General features: G+C 41.6%; 1 protein-coding gene across 1 annotated transcript in view; it reads right to left on the reverse strand.

Annotated features, from left to right (window-relative positions):
• Positions 1–1,316: 1,316 nt before the first annotated feature.
• The window catches only part of LOC142295199 (enoyl-[acyl-carrier-protein] reductase, mitochondrial-like), a 160,121-nt gene continuing 141,195 nt past the window's right edge, over positions 1,317–20,242 (reverse strand). Inside the window, exons 6-10 of the mRNA XM_075338276.1 lie at positions 12,234–12,336; positions 11,973–12,046; positions 10,045–10,105; positions 3,411–3,483; positions 1,317–1,680 (exon numbers count right to left, since the gene is read on the reverse strand). Of these exons, the coding sequence (XP_075194391.1) occupies positions 1,517–1,680; positions 3,411–3,483; positions 10,045–10,105; positions 11,973–12,046; positions 12,234–12,336 (475 nt within the window). The 3' untranslated portion in view covers positions 1,317–1,516. The remainder of the gene's footprint in view (positions 1,681–3,410; positions 3,484–10,044; positions 10,106–11,972; positions 12,047–12,233; positions 12,337–20,242) is intronic.

The following is a 20,242-nucleotide window of genomic DNA, read 5'->3' on the forward strand; positions in this document are numbered from 1 at the left end:
CCTGCTCTCATGGAGCTTGTGTGATATTTTACCATATAAGCCCTAGAGCCAATTAGTGGTCACTTCTGGGATAGGAAAGTATTTTTTTTCCCATATATTCAATGGAGATTATTATATTGCTTGCAGGGCTATGTTATGTAGGGGCCATTATACTATTTGTAGGAACATGTGGGGGCCGTTATACACTTTGTAGGGTTGTTTGGGGGCTATTCTAATTTCTATTGCTATATGAGGCACATTTTTGTTTGTAGGACTTTGTGGAGCCCATTATACAGTTAGCAGGGCTGTTTGGGGGCCATTATACTAATTGCAGGTCTGTGAGGGTCCATTATACTATTTGACGCGCTGTGTGGGATTCCAGTATACTATTTGGAGGGTTGTGTTGGGACCATTAAGCTATTTTCAGGGCTGTGATGGTGTAATAATTTTCAGGGCTATGTAGGGCCCATTATACATTTAGCAGGGCAGTGTGGGGCCATTATACTGTTTTCAGGGCTATGTAGGGGTTTGGCAAGCTGTGTCGTGGGCTTTTATGCAATTTTCTTGGCTGTGTGGTTGCTATTATGCTAGTTGCAAGGCTTGTGAGGGGAATTATAGTTTACAGGGCTATATGTGGTCCATTATTGTTTGCAGGGCTATGTGGGGCCCATTATACAGTTAGCAGAGCTGTTTGGAGACCATTATACTAGTTGGAGGGTAATGTGGGGGCCATTATAGAGTTTGCATGGCTATATGGGGGCCATTAATCCATTTTTCAGGACTATGTAGGGTGTATAATAGTGTTTGGAAGGATAATAGAAGCAATTATAAATGTGGAGTGGCCATCATAATGTGTTATGGGTTAAGTATGATCCATTATACTGTTTGGATTAGTAAAAGGCCACTAGACTGTTGGAAGGAGCATTCTACTGTGTGACGGTCCGTTTCAGGGCCATCATACTGCGTTGGGCTCACTCTGGGTGTATCATACTTTGTGGTATGGGTTATAATGTAGGGTCATGGAACTGGGTGTATGGAGATATTGGGTAAGAATTCACTCTGAGGGTATCCTACTGTGTTTTGAGAGCACTTGAGATGGTATCATATTTTATTGGGGTCTTTTAAGGGGAATCTTCATGTGTTAACGCAACAAGGGGTTTCAATGGGGGAAACTTACTTTGCAAGGGCTCCTAGGTAGTGAGATGTGCGCTTTTGTGACCCTGCCAAATATAGCCGCTTTTACATAGACCTTCTATCGTGTCTCTTTCACACAAATAAGCCGGTGCAATGTGAGTTTGAGTTTAATTTTTATTTACCTATTTTTAAATACATCCATTTTCAGGAAAAGGTCAACATTCTACAGACATCAACATTTCTTAAATTCTGAGTAATATTTGATGTTATTCAAACGTGTAAATATTAGAATATAAATAGCTCTAAATTTATTCTAGCATATGATGCCTAATCCACTCAGTCTGGCCAGCTGAAGAATGGGCAGAAGATGGCTGTGAATTGTACATACTAGACGCGTTCGGTCTTACTTCATGACTAGTACATGCTTGACACTATAAGGATCCATGCAGGCTTGTAGTGCTTTCTTGTAGTCCTGAAAAAGAACTTTGGTGCATATGGGTTCCAAAAGTTGTCCTCTTCTTACCATCTCTGACAACACTGACACCATGGTGTTAAGCTTTGTTAGATCTACCAAGATGAGAAAGGAAAAGTCATAGCATTCTGTCCAGTGTTCAGCCCGGCAACGGAATCAGATTTTCCTACATGAAAGGCTAGCCTGACGTGTCTAACATGGTAATCGTTTTCTAAACCTGCTAAACTAATTAAAGGTTTTAAGTTGAAGAGTTTAAGAGCAGAAAATGATCTTTTATTTCAATCAATTCTTTGTATTCAATATATTGAAAAAAAATTGCAATTTTTTTCCAATCACAATCTGTATTAAAACATATTTATACAGACGGCTTGCCATTTTCACACTGGCATTTAAAGCTATTTTAGACTCATACATCTTACCCTTTGCTAAAGACTTTTCAGAAGTTTCATTATTAGAGATAGGCGAGCACTAAAATGCTCGGTACTCAAGTCAAGCAGGTCAGACTCTTGGACAGGCTGAACTCGAGTAACGGGTATAATGGAAGTCACTGATTGGGCAGTTCAGCTTTCCACACACATATAGCCAGCTATAAACATATCATTTCCAGGGGGGAGGGGAACATTTGTTTTTTTGACACACTACATCCGAAAATGTTTTTTTTCAACCCCAGTGAGAGCCATTCAGAAACTGTGAATGGCTCTCTCTGGGCTGCCTGTGCTTTGTGGTCATTGTTTCACGGACAAAATATCTGAGCACCTGTGATACTTTGCCGAGTGCAGCGAACACCCAAGTGCCTCGATCAAGTACCAAACAGTGAAAATCATGCTCACTCAAGACTATTCATTTTCATTAATGATAAGCGTGCTCGGCATTGCTAGTTATTCAATCAAGCATCGAGGCGCTCGGGTACTTATGGTGCTCAGCCGAGTATCACGGGTTCTTGAATGTGGGATTTGTGAAACATCACACACAACGCACAGGCTCACTTCACTGGATGATGTGTGCAGGGACCTCAGGGAGAGCCAGATGCAGTTTCTCTGGATCTCACTTGGGGGTAAAACAGCGTTTTCAAATGTAGTATATAAAGAGAAAAAAACACCAACAACTCCCCTCCCCACAGAAATGCTCTCCCTATGGCTAGCTGTATGTGGGCAGAGAGCCAGACTGTTCAATCAGTGACTTCCCATTATACTCCTTACTTGAGTTGAGCCTGTCCGAGCGTCTAACCAGATCGACTCGAGATCCGAGCATTTTAGTACTCGCCCATCTCTATTAATAACTACTAATAATTATTTTATTAAATACTCCTGTATCACCTCTGCCGATTTACCAAATGGAGAACTACTAAGCCTGAGACGACGCTTATGCAACACATAACCTTTATTTGCTGAAAATGTAATTATGATGTAATGTGATGCCAACCTTGTGTCTATGTAGTCATCCCATTTAAGAACCTGGGATTAGACCGGCTACATGTTACCTGTCTCAATCCTTTGCTCCGTTTCCTCCTAAGAAGTATCTCTAGAGGTGTTTGGGAATTGTTTATCATTTACGTTGCAATAGTTGGAAACCATTATTTGATTAAAAGCGATCTTGTTTGTGTGATCTGCTTTAGATGTGGTCTTGGTTCATGAACTATAGGGACTGCTGTTTCTGGAGCAGATTTTTAGTTTACATGTATGAATCTATATGGGTTTCTATAATGATGAGGGCAGAATATATAGATTAGCCATATATGCAGATTTTAAACAATGCATATTCATTAAAATATGTATTATTTTTCAATAAAATGGAACAACGGTACAAGGGCCTCATGTTTACTTACCATGCATGTGGGTTCTCTTCCACTGCGTCATCCAAAATCCACACACTTTAATGTTTTTAAATATTAATGCTTTCTACAATAAAACATGTATGGATTACTTTATGCTCAGAAGAAATATGATACCAACTATCAATATAAATTGTACTTTAATATGATACTCTCTCTATATCTGAATAGTGTGGTCAGATTGCTTTTTTTTGTCACTAATGCCAGAAAATAAACAAGATATAACACTCAAAAAGCATTTATCGCGTTTTTTTACAAAAATACTTGCAATCCAAGTTCTAGGCAATGGGTTGGGCTCAATTGAAAAGAAATTGATGAGACAACCCTTGTAGACCCTTAACCATGGTTGTCAACCATCCCGAAATTCCAGGACCGGCCATAAAAATAGGGCACTTTTTCGCATGTTCATAAGAAATGTAGCGTCCTTGTTTTTTTTTTTTTGTTTTTTTTTGTTTTTTTTTTTTAAAGCTGAATAAATGAAAAGATTACTTTGACTTTTATTATCATTTTTATCATTTTACAGTGAATGTAGCTGATGTCTTCATTTAACAATTCTAGGTTATAGACAACATATCACTTATCACAATGATTTATTATAGTTTTCCAATGTGTCTAACAAATATTGTCTATATTTTTGAAAGCTGTCAAGAAAAAGAAAAAAGTCACGTTGGCAACTCTGCTAATGCCAACTTGCATGTAATTTAGAGGATAAGGTACCTTTTGCGCATACCTCCATATGTTTACATGATTCTCTTAAACTGTTACAGCACAAAATTGCATGGCGATAGCTAAAAGAAAAATGTTAGTACCCAACCGGCAAGCAGCATGTGTATGGCACAAATGGCTTGGACCTCACTTGGCAATCACATGATCGGTCTGTCTGTACAGACAGGCCAATCACAATGAAAGAAGTTGGATTAACCAGCTGTCCTGGCTCCGATTCTTCTCAGTTGTGTAAGATAGTTGTCAGAAAATGTATGCATAGGGCAAACGCCCTGAAGAATTGATTAACCAGCTGTCAATCACAACATAATGAAAAAAAACTCAAAACATTGACTTAAATTTACCACCTTGTTAAAGTATAATGTGTTATGAAGAAAAAAAAAACGTTTTAGAATAATTGTGATATTGTATGGTGGCTTGGGGCAGTAGCCATCAGGAAGGTACTCTGCAGAAATAAGAGGTTCCTGTGTGTGTTTGGTATTGTTACAGTAGAATCCATCACCTTTTGGGCCTGCAACGCTCTGTCTGGCATATGACGCTTTTGTTCCCAGATTGAGGAAAACACACAAGTTGGTAAGAACAGTGTTTTCTTTAATTGGCAGTAAACTCTTGTACACAGGGAAGCAGACATTTTACTTTATGGAGCAGGGCCGGCTCCAGGTTTTTGTGGGCCCTGGGCGAAAGAGTCTGTGGGCCACATCCACACACAGACATGCACAGATACATACACATATAGGCATACGTACACATACTTATTTAAAGGGAAATTCACAAAAACACATATAAATAGACATAAATCTATACACTGTCATATACACTGACATACATAGATACAGATCATACAAGTACACACTGACACATTAGAGATATATCTAATATTGGGAAGCCGGCAACAGCCCCGTTCACCTCCCCGCTTGTGTCCATCCAGCTCCTCCTGGGCATGTGTCTGTGCCACGCTGATTGTTGGCCATCACTAACCGACATGGTCACACAGAGAACACTAACAATGCTGCATATACAGTACATCACAAAAGAGGCTGGGGACATTCACATTACTTGGGGGCATAAATATTACTGAGGAAAGGGATATATAGCAATGGGGGGCCACACAGCTCTAGAGGGGGGCAGTGGCTCTGGGGTGAGGGGAACAACAGCTCTGAGGTTGGGAGGTGGCATGCAGCTCTGGGAGTATACACAGCTCTGAGGGGGTATACAGCACTGGGGTGGAGGTGACATACAACTCTGGGGGTATAGCAGTATGCAGCCCCCATATTCCTCCATATAGTGTTATGAAGCCCCCATATGTCAATATGCAACCCCCATATAACATTAAGCAGCCCCCATATAGCACAATGCAGACCGAGAGAGCATTAGGCACCTTCATGTAGTATACAGCCGCCATGTAGCACAGTGCAGACAGACCCACATAACATTGGGCACCTTTATGTATTATAGAGGCTGCATATAGCACAATGCAGACCCACATAGCATTAGACACCCTCATGTAGTATACAGCTGCCATACAGCACAATGCAGACCTAGATAGCATTAGGCACCCTCATGTAGTATATAGCCGCCATGTAGCACAGTGCAGACCCACATAGCATTGGGCACCTTCATGTAGTATACAGCCGCCATATAGCACAGTGCAGACCCAGATAGCATTAGGCACCTCATGTAGTATACAGCCAACATATAGCACAGACAAGAGCCAGATAGCATTAGGCACCATCATGTAGTATACAGCCGCCATGTAGCACAGTGTAGACAGACCCACATAGCATTGGGCACCTTTTATGTATTATACAGGCTGCATATAGCACAATGCAGACCCACATAGCATTAGACACCCTCATGTAGTATACAGCCGCCATACAGCACAATGCAGACCTAGATAGCATTAGGCACCCTTATGTAGTATATAGCCACCATATAGCACAGTGCAGACCCACATAGCATTGGGCACCTTCATGTAGTATACAGCCGCCATATAGCACAGTGCAGACCCAGATAGCATTAGGCACCTCATGTAGTGTACAGCCAACATATAGCACAGACAAGAGCCAGATAGCATTAGGCACCTCCATGTAGTATACAGCCGCCTTATAGAACAGTGCAGACCCACATAGCATTAGGCACCTCCATGTAATATACAGCCGTCATATAGAGCAGTGCAGACCCACATAGCATGTGGGTCTGCCTATATAGCACAGTGCAGACCCTGATAGCATTAGGCACCTCCATGTAGTACACAGCACCTATATCATTTAATGCACCTCCATGGTCGTCTGGCACCCACGATTACATAAATACTCACTTCTCATTCCCCCGCTGCTTCGGTATCCTCGGCGCGGCCGTCCACCGCTGTCGCTCTGACCTCTCAGGAGGCGTGCAGTGATGACGTCACCATGCTCCGCTGCTGAGCTGTCAGAGGCTCAGAATGCTGACCGTGTCAGACACAGCAGGGAGAATGGTGACAGAGGGAGCGCGCCGCTCCGTCTCTCATAATTGCGTTCAGTTGTATCGGCAACTGCGATGCCAATACAATTGAAAGTGCGATCCTTGGCGGGGAAAAGGCTGGTGACAGCGCGGGCACCGGGCTCCCCTGCCATCACGAGTGAGCCCACCGGCAGCCCAAAGCCCCCCGCATTTGACCGGGTTTGCCGGGTGCTGACGCCGGGCCTGATAGAGAGGTATGTTCATCAATGTTACAGGCAACTGCACTTGTGTATGGTATACATGTAGAACAGATAAGGTGAACCTCTGTATTCCTGGTACATGGCCACATGAGTCAACGTGTTACACTGTGTACCCTGCACTCAGACTACTGACTGTGATCCTTGACCAGGGCCGCTCCAAGAGCTGCTACTCTCTTCATGTGTCCATATTTGGGTAGATCCTATTCCTTCTCAAAGTCTGCCACGTCTGGCCAAAACAGGACTCCCTTCCCTTCCAACTCTCTATCAGGCTTCCCTACTTGCCTTTGTGCTGGATCTCTGTTTCCACTTATGGCTTCTTTTTGCTAATTTTGGATCCTTATACTGCTCTTTATAGTCTGCTCTTTAAGTCTTCCCAACTCACTAACTAAATGAAAAAACAGTCTCTCTGCACTCTAGCCCCTCCCACTGTGGACTAATCACTACTGTTAAAGGGAATCTGTCACCAGGTTTTTGCTACCTCATCTGACTTCATAATATAGGCAAGGAGATCTGAATCCATTTGTGTATCACACAGATTACTTGGTCCAGCCATTCTCACATAATAAAAAAATTGAGTTTTAAGCATGTAGCTGAGGCCAGGGATCTGTCCCACCCATACCAGGCTCTCAATAAAGATTGACACCTCACAGTCAATGCACAATCACAGCAGGGCGTGTGTCAAACTTCTCTGCAGGTGTCAGCTAGACCTAGCATTTTTTCTTTGCCAGGATGTGTAGATTGGGTGCAGGAATATGATGTAAAAATCTCAGCACCAAATCTGCATCTCTTGGCAAAAAAAATGCACAAAAATGGTTTTGATGCCATTTGGGTGCAGTTTTCTTCCAAAAGATGCAAATTTGATTCTGAAATTCTGCACCAGACATCCATAATATAAACTGGAAGAAACTATAGTAACATATTTTCCTTTATTCCAAAGTGCTGTGGCTTAGTAAACTAGGGTTATTGACTGAATTTTGAGCAATCAAGAAGGTGTACTGATATGATGGCAGATGAAGAGGATTCTGCCATACACAGGCTCATACTGATGGTGTTACTGTCAAATGCAACATCATCCTGCTGTGACTGAAAATAGTAACATGCCATAACATCCCCAACACTAATGCACTTGCCAGAAGCAAAGGAGAACAGATGGGCCTTGCTTGAGATAGTACTGCGGGCAAGACTGCTGGTACCAGTGGTGGTGGTACTGCTGCTTGCAACTGTCATGCCGTGGCATGTTCATATTTTCATTTACATTACCCCATCCGTTGCCATTGCCGCTTTTACCATACATTTTTCACTATACCAAAATCAACTTTTTGTTTGAAACCATAGTTTTCCTGTTTCCAAAGCAGACTGACCAATAAATACTAGTTGAATAGCAAGAAATTAAAAGTAGCAAACGGCCGTAGTATTGGTGGTGCTTGCATGCACGTCAAATTAGACTATTATAATAAATAAGTAAAATATCAGTAGTATTGAAAAATGCACTTAGTGATGCAATCACAGTTAAATGTTGTTTGTTTTTTTCTTTCAGCAATATTTGAGGCTTGCTTCTGCATGAATTCCAAAAAATGTGTATTTGAAAAGCATCATCATTAAAGGGAACCTGTCATCAGAAATTTACCTATAAACCTAAATGTTTCCCCCTCTGCAGCTCCTGGGCTGCATTCTAGCAAGGTTCCTATAGTTTTTGTGGCCCCTTTTATACCAAAATAAATACTTTATAAACTTGTACCTTTTCGTATGCAAATTTTGAAAATTATCCATGGGGGCGGGCTGCCTGGTGTCTGTTACTGTTCTCCTGCCGATTTACGCCGCCCCCGAACACTGAATTTCAAACCTCAGGATGCCGCCCCTGGGCGCCCGTGGTCTCGCGCATGCGCTGTGCGACTGTAGCGGTGCCGTGCACTGTGTGCACGTGTGACTGCTGGTGACGCTTTGCGCGGGCACGAGGTTATGGGCGGCGCTGTGAGTGTCATCAGCAAGTGCCGCCCATAACCTCGTGACCGCACTTTCCCCTTTGCCTCCTGCGTTCTGCGCAAGCGTCTCCTCGTAACCTGTGGTGGCCTGATCCGCTCCTCCCATCTATTTCCTGCTGCAGGGCAGGATGGGAAGAAGGTGACGTCGGATCATTTGGCCAGCACTTGCGCAGAACGCAGGAGGCAAAGGGGAGAGCGCGGCCACGGTATTATGGGCGGGCAGTTGTGATGCTTTCACAGCGCCGCCCATAATATCGTGCCTGCGACCACGTCACCAGCAGTCCTCGCATGCACGGGACCTCGGGCGCTGTGGGCGGCGTCCTGATCTATGAAATGAAGCAATGGGGGACGGCGTAAACCAGAAGGAGGGACAGTAACCAACACCACACGACCCGCCCACATGGAGAATTTACAAGAATTGCAGACAAAAAAGTACAACTTTATAAAGTGTTTAATTTGGTTTAAAAGGGGGCACAAAAAGTACAGGAACCTTGCTAGAATGCAGCCCAGGAGCTGCAGAGGAGGAAGCTTTTAGGTTTAAAGCTAAATTTCTGATGACAGGTTCCCTTTAAAACAACATGGATGAAGCAAGCAGCAGCTACCGGCACTCCTATTTCTCTCCCTCTATGAATTAAATCTCTATTATTTTATTTTTCTTCTCACACTATTCTTCACTAATGTGCTGTCACACAAACTATCTGCACATTTTTTTCAGTGTTTTGTGATTTTCCTTCCCTATTTCATTGGCTGTGAGCTGTGACATCTTCTCATTATCCAGATTCACTACAAATGGCTGCTGCATTCCCTGTCTCTACTTTTATACAGGATATTATAGTCTGTCCCTATATCATCTGATGAGATATCGGTAAAGCCTGATTGCTCATTTATGCCAAAGGTCATGTGATCCTTCTATGACTGATGCAATCTTCTATAATGTGTAAAATGGAGATGGGTATTTAAGGAGATTTGTATAAAGTGTTTGAATTCTCCTGGATTAATGAATTGCGAAATAAATTTGCTCATCTGTAGTAAACACCTTATGCAGTACATACATTTGATCTTGACATGTTACGAAAGATTATGGGCAGTCAGTATCAAGATGAGAAGCATTCCGGAAAATGGCTAAATTGTCATATTTTCAGTATTAAGGTGGGAAATGAGACATGGTAAACCAGATAATGAAGGCAGTTGCTTAGGGTTTTACTAATGTATGTAAATACGTACTGCAGGTAATGGAGTTGGTTTTCTTGACATTCCTCCATATGTTACCATAGTGCTCCCATCCCTATGGGCATACAGAATAAAAAGATTTTTAAGCTTATTTTGTAAGAGGAACTTTGTTTGCTATGTACATATAGACATTAATAAATTCATGTTCCAAGATATAGCTGCTATTTATCACAATATAATTAAACAGAATGTGCTAAGAAAAAAAGATTACTCAACAATAGAAAAACATGCAAAGCTTTATTCAGCCTGCTGACCACCTGTTCTCTTGAGCATATTTGCTGTTCAGTTTTTTATTCTATTTGTTCGCATTATTCGTGTTGTACTTTTAAAGGAGCCCTACACAATGAATTACTCTCATAGGATCATAAAGGACGATTTGACTAGGTTCACAGCTCTCCAAGTCCTGCTATGTAGTTCTCAATATCTCAAGATTTGTTATCCTCCGCCAGCCACCTTTTATTGGGAGTTCTCTATAAAAGCACAGTGTATACAGAAAGCTGTCAATGAGTGGGAATGATGGGGCTCGTAACTGTGACGTCTAGTAGAGTTGCAGCAGATAAGTGGTTTATCAAAGCTGCAGCATGGAGTCTTATAAGTGACACATCACTGGAATAATGGTTCCTATGTATGGTGCCCAAAGAGCAGAAACCTAGGAACAGATACTCAAGAGACTGGCAGTCTTTTCTCAGTAAAGCACAATGCTTAAGGGGTATTCCCATGGTTATCCTTTTGAAAAGGCATCGGTTCCACTCGTGCATAGCTTCCGATGTGAGAGCATTGGAAGCAATATACTAATGATACTCTGCTGCGAGCGCCAGCCCAGGATCTTGCGACTGTGATCCGATCTTGCAATCAGATCAGATCTGCGGGAAAGAGAGGGGACAGCACTTTCTCCCTCTCCTCCGCTGTCTGTCTCTGCGTAAATCACACTGTGGTCCAATAACATGCAAGTGCAGTGTGATGTTTCACACACTCCCATAGACTTGTATGGGTGCATGTGAACCAAGACTCGCTGGCAAACACAGCATGCTGCGATTCATTCTGCATGCCGATATGGCATGAGAAATCAATCACAGATTGACACTGCCCCATTGTTTTGCACTGGTGCGAGTGCAATTCGATGTTCGTGCAAAGCGCAAGTTGAACTGAGCCCTAACAGATAAGATAACTTGGTTTCCAACTAACAAAAAAAACAAAAAAACAGGGTTCTGAAGAGCTCTGGGTGAATGGAATGATGGTTGATTATGCATACTGCCACTCCATTTCTTCTTATTGGAGTGTCGAAGACAGTCCAAGCGAAGTGCCCATGATTGACCACCAAATGCATATGCCCAAACATGAATGTGAAAAAGTCAATATATTCGTTCTAGCAGCTCTTTCCCAAACCCTTTGGCACAACTGCAAGTACCCTCTGCATTTTAACTATATGATGTCCTAATGACCCTGCCTCTGGCAACATTGTGCACTGAGCCTGACGGAGCCTTGACGATCTGAGGGAATAGGGAGCTTTACTATTAACCCTATTACTATTTTGGTAGTGCATGAAGATATTATTTGGATATTAAGTCAAAAAGTATAAAAATTGTGCAGGATGGATACTACTTTGCTAAATCTGTGGAGAAAAGTGGCCATAGGAAGGCATTTTATTGCAGTGTTCTGTAAATAGGCATAGTGCTCTTTATAGGGATCAAATATAACTACTTTCTGTGCTGACAGATCGTTTAATATTTCTTTCCCTAATACATCCGAGTATTGGCTTCTATACTAATAAGATTTGTCCAGGCTTGAATTGTAGATTGTTTTCATGTCTGCTTCCCAAACAGATTATTGAGAGTCATTTCTTAAGACAAGGTAGCAATCAGGTTAGCACAGTTGTTTTCACAGGTAATATACAATTTATACTGCGGGTAAATGAAACTTACTTGAGATGGCAGAAGAGATTTCCAGCAGCGTTTCCGCCTACGCAGTTGAGAGCTAATTTCGGCCTTTCAACTACCTGAGAAAAGATATGAAAGCATGGTCAGCTTGCTTCACAGAGCTATGTACTCTGTATTGATAATTACTTCATACTGTCACTTCTTATTACCAGTTACAAGCTTGTGCTAAAATCCAGCCACCGCGGATGCTTTACAGCTGTAAATGGAATTTAGAAAATGTACAAGGAGTTCTGTGTACAGAATTACCTTAAACAGATTTGCCATTTCTGTTTTCTCCAGCATATCCTCAGTAATAACATAGCTGGCACCGAGGGACAATAGCTTCTCTTTTAGTTCGACCACATTAGTTCTTCAAAGTACAAAGAAAATGAACAACGGTAAATACACCAGACAAGCAACCATACAAATTATTGATTATATTCTTTTAAATTGGAAAGACATCTATGGAAGAAAGATGAGTTTGTAATAAGTACAAAAAGTAGCATGAACACAATTCTCTTGATTCAAAGAGGCAGATGCCTGGAGGATGCTCTCCACCCTGACTCTCTTGACAGCAGGTCGCTCCCTAAATACACTCATAGAGGGTACGGTTCCACTTGTGCTTCTAATGTGAGAGTATCAGAAGCAATATAATAATGATCCTGTGCTGAAAGTGTCAGCATGGGTCCTGTGATTGCGATGCGATCTTGGTATCGGATCTCAGCTGGGGAAAAGAGGAAGGGAACATTTTCGGAACCTTAATTACCAGGCCCGGAAGATAGTCTGACTGCAGCGTGATCCTCTGGGAAACACGGTATGTATAACTATCCTGCTCTTACTACCTTTTAATTTCCACCACAGCCCAGCCGGTCTCTGCATGCATCGCACTGCAGTCAAATCCCATGCAAGTGCATTGCGATGTTTCACGCTCTCCCATAGACTTGTATGGGTGTGTGTGAGCCGAGAATCGCTGCCAAACGCAGCATGCTGCGATCCATTTCACAGGCCGCTATGGCATAAGACATAAATTTCAGATGGACACTGCCCCATAGTTTTGCACTGGTGCGAGTGCAATCTGATATTTTATTGGATTGTACTCGTCTGTGCAAAACGCAAGTGGAACCGTACCCATAGGAGGAGATCTTTAAGCCTAGGGCAGGGTTCCCCAACTCCAGTCCTCGAGGGCCACCAACAGTGCATGTTTTCAGGATTTCCTTAGCATTGCATGGGTGTTGGAATCATCAACTGTGCAGGTGATTAAATTATCACATGTGCAATACTAAGGAAATCCTGAAAACATGCACTGTTGGCGGCCCTTGAGGACTGGAATTGGGGACCCATGGCCTAGGGGATGGAGGCAGGGAGTAATTGCTATAAACCTCGGTTTTGGACTAGTTTTGACTGATATATACAGTTGGAATATTGAATCACTGATTCACGCTGCCTTTGGTTTGGAAAGCAGGAATGAGCTCTCCAGTTCTCTTTAATTGGACTTTGTTAGCACAGAATGACTGTTCACACCAAGTACAGATGCTCCGTGCACCATGCTGTGGCGAATCTAAGCATATCTTCCTGTCTGCTTGTCTTCCACCTATCTCTGACCTTCTCTAGCTCTATAAAGCCAGAGCTGTCCATTAAAGAAGAAAGGAGGGAAGAAGGAAAGAGATACAAGGAAAACAAGCATATGGGAAGGTGCACTCAAATGGTTGGCCCTGCCATGATGCACCAACCACCTGTACTTGGATTGAGCAGTCATTATGCACTGAGAGAATCCCTTTGGACTACTTCAGTGAACTGATCACTGCAATATTGTGTGAGATACACAATCTCCCTCTTATAGTTTGCTTACATTTTGCGACTTTTGACATTTTCATGCCAGTTTTCTCTGCTCCAACAAAATGGGCAAAGCTCTGGTGGGACAGGGGCATGACAGAGGTGGGATGGTACAGCTCATCAAATTCATGATGAGCTATGGTGTTCCATGAGCCAGAAATATCACTCAATTACCTGACTGAAGTGAGACTTTTGGTGTAGTGCATGGAGACATTTGCCACTTGTCACATGCTGCTGATTCTTCAAGGGGCATGTACCTTTTCACGAATCAGGAGTGCCTTACTCCAGCACCCCTCCTCATCAGGACCAGTGTGTACAACATTGATCTTGATAACTAAGACCCAAAGTGTTCATAATAAGGGTAACACCTTAATTTTCAAAGTGTGTGGGAGAACTGAGGGTTGAGTAATGTTTTGTAATGTCTAGTGAGCTGGGTTTTACACGTGCCCCAGTATCTGGTAGGTAGGTTCCAGATGTCCTGTACTCTGGTGTTGAGCAGTTCAGGACTACTGAGGTCATAAAAAGTAAACTAATCAGAAAAAGAATGTTCAAAAGGCTTTTTTTTGTTAGCATGAAATGCTGTTGAAAACAACATGAGTTATTGTTGGCTGGCAACCCCCAATCCATAAAATAATATTATGGTAGCCACCACTTCACAGGAAGAGAGCAAAGTCAGATAAGTGTCGCCTGTTGGCTTGTGGTCCATGTCATACCACCAAAATGAGACAGCGCTCTTTCAGATGGTGCACAATAATTCCAGTATCATTATTCTAATACATTTTGGTTGCATGCTTTTTTAAGACTCCCAATGTCCTGTGTGGTAGGGGCAATGCACTCCTGAAAATGGAAAGTTCGGATCAGCGCCATAGTTGCATCACTGATCAGAACTGTGCATTCTCCAATGCTGCAGCAGCATGAAAGGAGCACATGAAGAATGTGACTGAATTGTAGGCTCCATTAATCCCGTCAGATTTAGATCAGTGCTTACAGTGCTATTTTGATAAGAGCTTGTGAGCAATGTGCACGCTGACCACACTACTAGTTTGCAATGGTGGTCCGTAACCTAAACTGCAAGTATTAAACAATAAAACTAAAAGTGAGATGATCTGTAGCTATGTAACGTGGGGACGGAGGGGAGCTGGCATTTAGAAATGTTAGTACTTTCTAAACTAACCCCAACATCTACACTATACAAATAAGACTGTGCCTGTACGGTGCTCAAATTAAAGTGCTCGTTCCTAGATCTACAGTAATTCGAAGGAAGCATTGTTGCTGTACCACTAGGAAGGGAGCACCGGTTGGTTTTCCAATGTAACTGCATAACTTTACACTTTTTTAAACTTTTATTACCAGCAATTATTGGAAGGGTTTGAAACGATCATTTATACAATTGTTCACTCCACTTTTTAGCTTTCTGTTTGCATGAAATGATGTGCTACAGATAAAGTGTATAAAATGCAAACAATTCTTCAGCCAGCTTACCGGTACTCCCCGGTGTGCGGAATCCTTTGTGAGATCCAGGAATAAAGTCCGCAAGGGAAACAGGGCAGGACCCAGCCACGAAGGTCAATATATAAATATTTATTCCAAAAACTCCAGCGGACAGATTCCAAGACAAAAAAAGTTCTTTAAAAATTCTTACAAAACAAATTCCATTATAAATTCCAGTAAAAATAGATCTACACGTGGGGAAAAAGTGGTATTACGGATTAGGCTAGTAGTCTCCTGGACCACGCGTTTCGGCGTATATGCACCTTCTACATGGTCCATGTAGAAGGCGCATAAATAAATAAAATTTGTTTTGTAACAATTTTTTAAAGACATTTTTTGTCTTGGAATCTGTCCGCTGGAGTTTTTCAAATATTTATATACAGATAAAAAGTGATCTTTATGTATTCTAAAAAATGCAATCAAAATTAACAAATTTGTTTTTTAATCACATGATTGGGGATTCTCTTTTTAATTAAAGCTCTTCGGGTGTTCATCATCCTATGTAAGGAAAAGTTCACAATGAGTTTTGGTGCTGTGTATTTTTGCATCATCAATGATTGATTGCTCTCAGTGAGAGGAAATTATATTCTTGTAGTTGTGATACCTTTTAATGGCTAACTAAAATAAAATAAAATGTTGTTACAAAGCAAGCTTTCGAGACTCCTCAGGTCTCGTCACCATGCACCTGAGAAGTCTAGATAGCTTGCTTTGTAACATCATTCTATTTTAGTTAGCCATTAAAACGTATCACAAAGACAAGATTATAATTTTCTGTCACTGAGAACAATGAATCATTTTTCAACTGGCTAACACGGTACCAAAACGTTTTTTTCTTTTCAATTGCAGCATAAAAAATGCAGTGTCCTACAGTTCCAGAAAGATGGATGGGATTTATAGACATCTCCTGCACACTGTGCTTTTATTACTACAAAGAAATAGTCCAGCGCAACGGAAAAGCAATCTTCTTTATTTGTCGACTACCAGGGTAAACCCTTCTCGTTCCCCATTCTTGTCCTTATTGAAATAAAGAAACTCACTTCTCGTGCCAGCACAGTTCCAGCGGTATCAACACGCGCTCTCACAGGACTCAGGAGACATGTTACATCACATGAGCCCTCCCTGTACAATCGCCACCATCTTCTCCTTCCCTTCCTTTGGACGTATAAGTAATGAACAGGAATGGAGAGACCAGCCATAGCTCTCACTTTGTTGATTGCCCCATGTTCAGATGTATAAGTAAACAAAGGGGAATGAAAAGGGGATGTTAGTGTAGTGGACAATCCCTTTAAGTGTGCAATACAAGAATCTAGTGACAATTAAAATTTCAGCATCTGTGTGCTTCAGGTGCTGATGATCATGATTAAGGGTGCTATGAGCACCTGAAACGTGTAGATACTGATGTTTTAATAGTCACCAGGTTTTTGTACTGCTCACTTTGTAAAAGAAAATTGCTTTTCTGTGGAGCTGGACTACCTCTTCTTATCTCTGATGGTGTCAATGAAGACACACTGTCTCAGGCTCTGGTTTGCATTGCAGGAGTTTTCTTGGCTTTTTATTTACACAGCATAAACTGACCTGCGGTTCATGTTCATGTCAAGTTTTAGTTGTGGGTATGCAGAGTTTTATATGCAGATTTTTAAGCGGGTCCCTGCACTGCAATATACGCCACCGGCGAAACAGAGGCCTGCAGCTGATGCTGGGGTGCCCCTGACTGGGGGCACTTGGCAGTAACATCATGCGTCTCCACAGCAGGCACGCAAACATCAGGTGCTGGCTACAGAAGAGGACGTCATGTGACAAATGGAATCTGGGGAAGGTGAAAAGGTGTTGTTTTTTTTATGCATTAGAGACTGAAAGGGGACTATATATACCAGGGAAGGGACATATATGCCAGGATGGGGTCCATGATGGGAGACATATATACCAGGATGGAGGATATATATATATACCAGGATGGAGGATATATATATATATACCAGGATGGAGGATATATATATATACCAGTATGGAGCATATATATATACCAGGATGGAGGATATATATATACCAGGATGGAGGATATATATATATACACCAGGATGGAGGATATATATATACCAGGATGGAGGATATATATATATACCAGGATGGAGGACATATATACCAGGATGGAGGACATATATACCAGGATGGAGAACATATATACCAGGAGAGAGGACATAAATACCAGGAGGGAGAACATATAACAGGATGGGAGATATACTGTATATACCAGGATGGAGGACATACAGTGCTGGCCAAAAGTATTGGCACCCCTGCAATTCTGTCAGATAATGCTCAGTTTCTTCTTGAAAATTATTGCAATCACAAATTATTTGGTATTATTATCTTCATTTAATTTGTCTTCAATGACAATAAATAAAAAAAATTGTCATAAAGCCAAATTGGATATAATTCCACACGAAACATAAAAAAGGGGGTGGCCAAAAGTATTGGCACTGTTTGAAAAATCATGTGATGCTTTTCTAATTTGTGTAATTAACAGCACCTGTAACTTACCTGTGGCACCTAACAGGTGTTGGCCATAACTAAATCACACTTGCAGCCAGTTGACATGGATTAAAGTTGACTCAACCTCTGCCCTGTGTCCTTGTGTGTACCACATTGAGCATGGAGAAAAGAAAGAAGACCAAAGAACTGTCTGAGGACTTGAGAATCCAAATTGTGAGGAAGCATGAGCAATCTCAAGGCTACAAGTCCATCTCCAAAGACCTGAAGGTTCCTGTGTCTACGGTGCGCAGTGTCATCAAGAAGTTTAAAGCCTATGGCACTGTGGCTAACCTCCCTAGATGTGGAAGGAAAAGAAAAATGGACGAGAGATTTCAACGCAAGATTGTGGATAAAGAACCTTGACTAACATCCAAACAAGTTCAAGCTTCCCTGCAGTCCGAGGGTACAACAGTGTCAACCCGTACTATCCGTCGGCGTCTGAATGAAAAGGGACTATATGGTAGGATACCCAGGAAGATCCCACTTCTTACCCCGAGACATAAAAAAGCCAGGCTGGAGTTTGCCCAAATTTACCTGAGAAAGCCTAAAATGTTTTGGAAGAATGTTCTCTGGTCAGATGAGACAAAAGTAGAGCTTTTGGGGAAAAGCCATCAACATAGAGTTTACAGGAAAAAAAAAAAGGCATTCAAAGAAAAGAACACGGTCCCTACAGTCAAACATGGCGTAGGTTCCCTGATACTTTGGGGTTGCTTTGCTGCCTCTGGCACTGGACTGCTTGACCGTGTGCATGGCATTATGAAGTCTGAAGACTACCAACAAATTTTGCAGCATAATGTAAGGCCCAGTGTGAGAAAGCTGGGTCTTCCTTAGAGGTCATGGGTCTTCCAGCAGGACAATGAACCAAAACACACTTCAAAAAGCACTAGAAAATGGTTTGATAGAAAGCACTGGAGGCTACTAAAGTGGCCAGCAATGAGTCCAGACCTGAATCCCATAGAACACCTGTGGAGAGATCTCAAAATGGCAGTTTGGAGAAGGCACCCTTCAAATCTCCGGGACCTGGAGCAGTTTGCCAAAGAAGAATGGTCTAAAATTCCAGCAGAGCATTGTAAGAAACTCATTGATGGTTACCGGAAGCGGTTGTTCGCAGTTATTTTGGCTAAAGGTTGTGCAACCAAGTATTATGCTAAGGGTGCCAATACTTTTGTCTGGCCCATTTTTGGAGTTTTGTGTAAAATGATCATGATTTAATTTTTGTGTCATTCTCTTTTGTGTTTTTTCATTGCAAGCAAAATAAATGAATATAATACCAAAGAATTTGTGATTGCAATCATTTTCAAGAAGAAACTGAGTATTATCTGACAGATTTGCAGGGGTGCCAATACTTTTGGCCAGCACGGTATATACCAGGATGGTAAACATATATACCAGGATGGGAGACATATATACCAGGATGGGAGACATATATACCAGGATGGGAAACATATATACCAGGATGGGAGACATATATACCAGGATGGGAAACATATATACCAGGATGGGAGACATATATACCAGGATGGGAGACATATATACCAGGATGGGAGACATATATACAAGGATGGGAGACATATACTGAATAAAAATATAATTACAACACTTTTTTGTTTTTTTCTCCCATTTTTCATGAGCTGAACTGATCAGAGACTTTTTCTATGTGCACAAAAGTTCTTTTTCTCTGACATATTGTTCACAAATTTCTCTTTATCTGTATTACTGAGCACTTCTTATTTTCCGAGTTAATCCATCCACCTCACAGGTGTGCTTTTTTTTCTACCAGGGTAAGTGTCCCTTATCAAATTGTTTTGTAAAAAAATAAAAGATTGATCACAGTGCAGATCTACTTTGGACAGGGATTAAGAGCAAACTTTAATTTCAGTGATCATAGTTAAATGAAAAAAGATCCTCAACGGTGCGAAGACCCAAGTGGGGAACTCCCTCTGAGACATTCGTATATTGCTATTATTTATTTATTATAGCGCCATTCATTCCATGGCGCTTTAGATGTGAACTCCTATAGCCTTTGACATAAGTTTTGAGCAAACTTATAAAGTGTAAATAGGTTTCCCATCACCTTTATAAGTAAAAACATGTCAAATCAGGTCATAAACAATTTTGTTGTACTGTAGTATTTTATATATGTTACATCTGTACATTCTATTTTAGAACTTGCTGTATACTTAATTATATTCCATTCTTTGTGCTTACAAATTCTCCTTACATATCTCCTGCCAGCTTTGAACACCCACACAAAGAGCAGTATAATATTGATTTTACACAACATAGATTAACTGTGTGTCACGAGCACAGACCTTCTAATAGTTCTGTCAATAAATCAATCTGCTCCAGTACTGAAGCCTTAGAAAAACACAGAGTGAATTGTTTGGCATACGGTAAAGTTTCCATCTCGGACACAAGAGGGC

The sequence above is a fragment of the Anomaloglossus baeobatrachus genome, chromosome 3, assembly GCF_048569485.1.
Source record: "Anomaloglossus baeobatrachus isolate aAnoBae1 chromosome 3, aAnoBae1.hap1, whole genome shotgun sequence".
Lineage (NCBI taxonomy): Eukaryota > Metazoa > Chordata > Amphibia > Anura > Aromobatidae > Anomaloglossus > Anomaloglossus baeobatrachus.